The sequence below is a fragment of the Buceros rhinoceros genome, unplaced genomic scaffold, assembly GCF_000710305.1.
Source record: "Buceros rhinoceros silvestris isolate BGI_N320 unplaced genomic scaffold, ASM71030v1 scaffold4703, whole genome shotgun sequence".
NCBI classification, from domain to species: Eukaryota; Metazoa; Chordata; class Aves; order Bucerotiformes; family Bucerotidae; genus Buceros; species Buceros rhinoceros.
The window spans coordinates 34,931-42,643 of NW_010402883.1; the positions used below are offsets into that span (position 1 = coordinate 34,931).

The 7,713-nt window shown below is 44.9% G+C and overlaps 1 protein-coding gene across 1 annotated transcript in view; it reads right to left on the bottom strand.

The window, feature by feature from the left end:
- Positions 1-7,713, bottom strand: part of GALNT16 (polypeptide N-acetylgalactosaminyltransferase 16) — a 27,261-nt gene that overhangs the window by 13,727 nt on the left and 5,821 nt on the right. Inside the window, exons 5-7 of the mRNA XM_010132779.1 lie at positions 5,906-5,993; positions 4,732-4,816; positions 3,968-4,071 (exon numbers count right to left, since the gene is read on the bottom strand). Of these exons, the coding sequence (XP_010131081.1) occupies positions 3,968-4,071; positions 4,732-4,816; positions 5,906-5,993 (277 nt within the window). The remainder of the gene's footprint in view (positions 1-3,967; positions 4,072-4,731; positions 4,817-5,905; positions 5,994-7,713) is intronic.

A 7,713-nucleotide genomic window follows, 5' to 3' on the forward strand; every position in this document is an offset into this window, starting at 1 on the left:
CTTTCCCTTTGACCAGGTCCTTGTGGTTGCCTTCAGGCCTTCAGGATGGCATTTGGCAACAGACTGCATTCACCCTCACGCCCACCTTGGACCTCTGTAACTCTCCAGCCCTGCACGTGAATGGAACAAAGCAAGAAAAATTCACCACGTAAAGCAAATCATGTGAGGGAGAAAGGGAGTTTAGGAGACAAGGAGAAAACAAGATGAAGGCATAGGAAGTGAGTCAATGTCTAGAGGAGAGTCCTCTCCCTCATAACTCCATGTTACCCACCCTACAATATCTTCTTGTTCCTGTTCTGCTTGGTTCTGTTAAATAAAACAAAACCAAAAAACCCAAAACAAAAACTCATAATTGTCCGGGTTACAGTTTGTCACCAGTTGCTTCTGCTGGGAGATATACTGAGAGCTGAAATCAGTCTAATAGTGTGACTATAAAAATATTGAGACAACCCTGCTACTTGAAGAAATCCAGCTGGTCCTGAAGCTAAATTCAACATTTTATTAAAGGATTAGAAGAATGTGGAGTTCTGATGTACAGACACTTATTTCCATCACAGAAGAGACGTGACCTTGCTCAAGCTTAAGGGTCTGTCCTCACAAGTTTGATCACTGCCACACTGGAGGGGTTTCCCAGTTGCATTTCATGTGGCGGTGAGAAGAGAAGAAGGAAAACATAAGGGCTTCAGATTGTGTAGATTGATTACTTCAAAAATTTTACCCAGTTTGAATCTCCCTCCAGAAATGCCTGAATTATGGGCCTCTGTTGTTTAGAAATTAAAAACAAATTACGTATCCAGACCTAATGGCTATTTCAAAGCACATACACGCACTAACATCTTTCCAACCTTCATCTTTCTCCGTAGCTTTTCCTCTCTAGCTCCTGAGAAAGGTCATTTAAACAGTGCGTAGGAGGGTGGGGGGAGATGGTATTTAGCATCTAGTATTTAACCTAGCTTTTAAGTAAAAAAAACATTTAAATAAACTGTATTTTGTGGCCTTTCTTACTACTTCTTGTCTCTCCTTGACTCTTTCCTACAGCTTATTATTTTCAGTCTCATTTCAACAGGGAGTTCCACCTTCAAAGAGAGGAACATTAAAAAAAAAACAAAACCACAAAACAAAACAAAAAAAAACCCAGGCCAAGATATAAGTTTCTGTCTGGTGGAGCGTCCAGCTGGCATTTGCTCTCCTGGAATGAGATTCTGACTCATTCCGGCCTGTAACAAAAACAAAACTCTCCATCCAGAGTGTGCAAGTTAAAGTGACGTCCATCTCCCACGAGATGATTCCTCCTGCCATATCGGTATCTTCGGCACAGAGACAGACGTCCTGCACGTCCAGGTCTATAAACAACAGAATTCTTTAAAGAAGGGGTGAAAGAATGTAGATTTTGGGAACAGAAGAGAAAATGGGGATCAAACTTAGCTTATAAAGGACTTTCATCCATCCTCTAATGGAAAGGAGAACTTTTTGCTGTGTATTTTCCAGGACATGACCTAGTCCATACGTGTTTTAGATGACTTAATCACTGTGGCTTTTCCCCATTACAGTGGAAAAAAAAAGGGGTTTACCAGCTCACATCCAGCTGGAAGGATATTTAGGCAGCTGGTAATTGCTGCCTGATCATTGCTGTGTACCTGCTGTGCGTATAGAGCTTGGCTGGCTCCATGCCCGTCCCATACATTCTCTTACCCAGTTTCCTCACAGGAAAAAAGTGTCAAAGTTGTTCATTAAAAATGGCCTTTATGGGCAGGGAATGGCCCATCTCATCCCAAAATTAATGAGAACCACTCTCTCTCCACCTCACCTGAAAATGGTGACCTTACCCAAACAGTTCCTCTCCACTCAAAATTGTCATTTGTAGTAAAAATACATTATCATAAAAAAACACTATCAACATTTTTCCTGGATCACAAAATCTACTTTTCAATTAAGCATGGGATTTTATTTTTTTAAGGGGTTAAAATAACCACTCAGGATACTTCAAGGAAAATTAACACTTTTTTGTTGTCAAATATAGATTGGTTGGTTTATACCCCTCTCCCATGCAACAACAACAAGCTCAACGTAGAAGCCGCTCATTGATTTGTTGCCTCACGTTATGCTGAACTGCTGAACAAAAGTTAGCGTTTGTTTTGTTTTTAAAATACCCTCCCTCTGCCGTCATTGCGGTGGTGATGTGGCAACAGCGCAGGGACAGGCCCCCTTAAACACAGCATTATGCACTTAGCTTTGCCCTCGAAGTGAAGAGAGGGAGCGCAGGGTAAGAGACAAGTGACTTAAGACAACAAATTTACAGCGAGAGCAGAAAAAGCAAAATGTGCAAGCCCCGTATGCCCGGCCCAGTCACACACAGCTTGGCCCTGCCACTGGCAGGCTTTACACAGGAGTGATCTGAAAGAGAATGAGGCAATTCTGTGAGGGTTTTGATCAGCTCAGTGCAAGAAGGGCTGGGGGGGTGCAGGCAATTTACTGCCACTTAGGGCAGGGAGCTCTGGTTAGCATCAAGCTGCTGACATACCCACAGAATAATAACACTGGGCTCCAGGTGGACTGAAGAGGACAACCAAAAGCCTAAAGAAATAGTCTTTCTCCATCTTTGGGGTTTACAGCTTTTACACAGTTGCAGCTCCGAGACTGGCAGGATGGCCAAGGGGCCGGCTCTGTGGGTCGATCAGGGCTAGTGACAGCAAGGAGCTGTGTCTGGCTGTGCAGAGGAGTCTGGGGACACAGGAGAGGGGATCTTCATGTCTGGGTAAAGGCTGCCTGTTACTTCTGCCTGCAGTCCTTACCTGATGTAACTAGCACTGCTGAGATCCCAATGCCAGCCCCATTTAATGTATGTTTTTAATATCATAAAACTGAAGCAAGACCTCAGAAAACAGAGAACACAAGCATTCCTTATTAGATATTTTGTTTTTAAAAAGTGATACTCCGATATTCTGTTAGCAAGCAAAAAAATTATTTCCTGGTTTCCGAGAACATTTCAGAGAGAAGCAGCTCTCCCAGCTGTGTTCAGATAAACAAGTCTAAATTCTTCTTTAAAGGGTTTTATTTACAAATCTGTGACATTTATGGAAGCTGTAGAAACAGAATAATCTTCTTGGCAACGATAGCTACAGAAAAGTCTATTTAAGTTGACTGCAAAACAGAGTAAGACTTTAATCTCTTCAGCTCCACTTGCATGATTTCTAAATGAATGCCCCAAGTATTTGAAGTCTCTGTAAACCTCTTTTCAATACTTCTCTTCCTTTTGTCACTAACAGCTGGTGACATTGCAGCATCCCTTCACGTGGGGCAAAGAGAGATGCTGGGTTATCTGTGCCACCCTTAAGTGCAAGGGGATGGGTTTAAGCACCATGGCCTGTAAGATAACAGCACCTGAGCGGTCAGACTACCCTGCGCCTCTGAATTCCTCAGATGCTTGTGATGCCCTAGTCTGCTTCTAAATGCTTGCATTCGGCATCTAACTGTATCCAAATTCCACTTACGAAGAGGCTTGTTTTAATAGAAAAAATACCCTTCTGACCTGCCAAGCTGGGAGAGCAATCCAGACGTAACTGGGAAAGAGGAAGAGATGTAAGTAGAGAGTGTAGGCGTGAGTGTCCACTTCAGGGCTGGGGCAGCACAGACTGTCATGTGAAGGGCTGGAAGAACATTCTCCAAAACCAAGCAACAACGTAAATATCAGGAGGTTCCTCTTTCTTACTTGTACTGTGGAAGCACCTGTATAACAGTGCACACGCCTGTAAGACAGCGATAGCCCTGACTGCAAAAAGTCTCCATTTACTTTGGACAAGGCTGACAGTGATACAATTCCGACTGACATGGGGATTACCTGACCGTGTCCCTAGCCCTACGCTGACAGGCAGATCAGATCTCTCAAAAGGAGACTGCTGGTAGGCGATGAAGACTGGGAAATAGTTCTGCATTTGCGTGTCATTCCCCTGAAACATCCTAAACTTACCAAAATTTTCCCCTCCCCAGATGTCCATTTGAGTATCATATTTTCCCAGGTGGTTAAACCAGGACTTGTCAATCACAAAGATGCCTCCTGCTATGACAGGGGTTCTGGAAAAGAAAACACAAGCCCCCACAAAATAATCTCACATATATGTAACATCACCATCTTCATTTTAGAGGGGGGACAATTTGTCCAGGCCTGAGAAATTGCATCTCATTTAAAAGAGAAAAATAGTAGAGCTTGGATGCGAACCCACAGCAGGCCTCTGAGAGCCCCCTCACTAAATCATCCTCCTGCCTTTGGTCCCACAATTACTACGAGACTAATGCTGTGTCTTTCATCTGTACAAATAGGCACAGTGTGAAGGAATGACAGAGGCACTGTCTGACGACTGTGTCCACGTCTAGACCCAGCGAGAGACGCTGCTGACCGTACTGCTCTGCTGTTAGTGAGCTGGCTGCTTCTGGACTGCAAAACAGGGGCTCTCAAATTACAGAGAGGAACTGAATGATAGTTTTATGTTACAAACACAGAGCTGTCTGCCTGTACAGACAAGCACGGTGACTTTTTATATCAGGATTTGTCCCATTGTACATTCCTCAGAGCCATGTCTATACAGCAGCAAGGCTGGCAACAACTGTTTCAGCCAACAGTCTGTTTAGTCCATGGACATGCATATTTAGGAGGGAATTTAGGAGGGAAGGATAATTCATACAGGTGAAGAAGCTGTAAAGGCATTTGGAGGACAGTGCATCAGAGACAGCTACCTTATAGACTGAGTCGGGTCTGTTCTGGACATCTTCTGCTCTATAGGAATCTGCTCCCACTTAAAGTGAAGGCTCCAGTCAAATCCTGAGAAGGAAAAAAAAAAACACGTCAAATAGATTTTGTTACTGGTTTTCTACTAGCTTCAATCATAGTCTCCACCTTTACATCACAGGCTCTCTTTACTTTTCTTTCCTGGCCCCCTCGCAGTGCACCCCCCTGAGAAGGAAAAAAAAACATGTCAAATAGATTTTGTTACTGGTTTTCTACCAGCTTCAATCATAGTCTCCACCTTTACGTCACAGGCTCTCTTTACTTTCCTTTCCTGGCCCCCTCGCAGTGCACCCAAAACGGCAAGTCTGTCCTAATGTAGAAGTCACCAGCTTCTGTCTTGGCACCCTCATCCCTTAGCATTACACACCTCTGCTCAGTGCCACTCCACATCTTCAGGAGAGTGTTGTCAGTGTGAGATGTAATCGCCATTTTGGCCAGTCTTCTCACACTTCCCTTTCTGCCAAAGTTATCAAGCTTTAATCAAAGGACTTTGTGGGACGTGGTGTATTCTGGGAACAAAGGCATGCAGATCATTGTAACCATCACCTCTTTCAAGATGATGATTTATTTATAGTTGGCCTGTGGTGGGTGGTTGAGCACAGCACAGCCACTGACATTATACCATGTTAAGGGTAGCCACAGAACGAGTAGCCTGGGGCAGGCAAGCAGTGCAGCAGTGAAGCCCAGCGCAGAAGTGGGAGAAGAGCACCAGGCACTGCGGGTGACCACAGGAACAGCTGCAGGTGCTGCTGCGAGGAGAGAGGTGAAAATGCTTTTCAGAAGATGCCATGAGACAGCCTGGCAGATCAGAGCAGCAACTGGAAGTGCCTGACAAACTCCAGTGTACATGTAGTCTAGGGAGGGCATGTGGATATGTTTAACCAGTTAAAAGCCCTGAAATTGCAAAATGTTGTGACCGCGATGCAAGCTCAAGAGGAAAACACTAGTCGGGTTTTGTTTTAACTCTGCAAAAGATCTGACTTCACAAGTTGCAGGAAAAAGAGGACAGAGAACCCATCAGGAAAGATTGGCACTGTTCCCTTGGAAAGCTGAAGAAAATATCAATTATTTTTCATGCACCATCCCTCAGGCTAACTTAAACAATCCCTTCATTATACCCACCTCCCCTCAGATCTGCTGATGCTGCCAGGTAGGCAAAATTATCCAGGCTGATAACATCAATGATTGGACTCACCACTCGGGTATAATCCTGAGGGAGAGAGAGAAAGGGGAAAAAAAGGAGTCAGGCTTTTCTTGAGTGACTGGCAATGCTGTCAGAGTTCAGAAAATGCAGGAAATCTGCACATGTAAATTCTTCTCTGGCTTCTCCAGTACAGTTCTGGTAGCTGAGCAAAGAATCCACAGCCACTGTCTCCAAACATGGAGACGGTAGGTGCTAGCCAGCTGCACATCATGGATGTAAGGAACGAAGCCTGGAACCCCAACACCTGGGAGTGCTGCTAGGAAACAGCTCTATTTCCTGCCCAAGTCACAGGGCATAAATCACTGTCCCAAAGGTTCTGTGATTGCTTTTGATGTCTACTGACACATACCTCCTGCTCCGTCATGCCTGATTTAACTCATCAGCATCAACCTAGAAATGATCAATCCCCTAATAAAGCATCTTCCTAACAAATGCTATGCATCAAGACCCCACATAGAAGAATCATAGTGCAAACTGAAAAAAAAAAAACATTAAGAGATATTTGGGGTACTTTATTTGGCACTAAAGGGTATAGATATTTACAGTTTTCCTTTACAATCCTTTTAGTAAGTAGAAGTTGAGATTATAGCAATTTTTCAGCATCATGAGACAGGGCATTAAAGACAGTCTTGTGATACCTGAAATATATGATGAAACAGAGAGCAAGCAATGCCAGAAATAGCATCTTGTTATCAGACAGTGGCCAGCCTCCACGCCTTTCCTATCAAACCTTCATTTTGTGCTTTGCAATAGTTCCTCCTGCAGTGCACTTTGCCAGGATGGCGCACCCTAGGTAAGAGCTATCATTCATCTTTATTGCCCTCCCTGCTGCAACGGCTCCCCCGAGCCAGCGTGTCTGCCCAGCACTCCCCTGGCAGGCTGGTGCTCCAGCCACTGTTCCAACCAGTCAGAGATGAGACTCAGGGCTACCCTGAAATCTGAACTAGGATCCTCCCCTGGCAGGCTGGTGCCCCAGCCACTGTTCCAACCAGTCAGAGATGAGACTCAGGGCTACCCTGAAATCTGAACTAGGATGCACATCAGAAATGCAGGAAGTAGGTGAGAAATAGGCTGGCTTGAAATCTGCTCACTAACAATACTGGCATCAGCAGCCAAGCTTTTGCACTTAGATCCTTCCCTGAAGAAACCAGCAAGGTCCTTTCTGCTTACGGAACCCTACACTGCTGCTGCAGCTTGACTTAAAGAGCAGTAGTAAAGTTAACATTTATGGGCTTCTGAGATGGAGGATTTATTGAGCAGGAATAAAAAGCAAAAGCTTTTTAGTCATCAATCCTGAAGTTTCACCTTCCTCCATTCCTTCATATTAAGCCAACCAGACATGAACACAAGGCAGCATTAGAGCGTCCACCCCTTTTCCTGGGGCCCCTTGCTCCATGAGATCCTCCTTTCAGAGGGGGGATCAATCCCATCCCCTTGCAAGCATGGCTGTGACTTCTCCCACCACCTCTTCCCAGTTTGCTCTTACAGTATGTCGCCCCGCTCCAGCTCTAGAGTACAGTCAGGGTGACAGCTGCTAGTATTCCTGGCTTATTTTCACTCTACCAGCCTCAAGACAACCCTTTGCCAAGTGAACCAGCAAAGGGACATCCCTGCATTCACAGGCAGCTCTTCTGAGCTAGGAAGCTACCTGCAATGCAGGTGGTGTGTGTTGGCAGCTCAGCAGGAGCATTAATGGCAGTGACAAGGCAGAGGGAAGGGTTCAGCA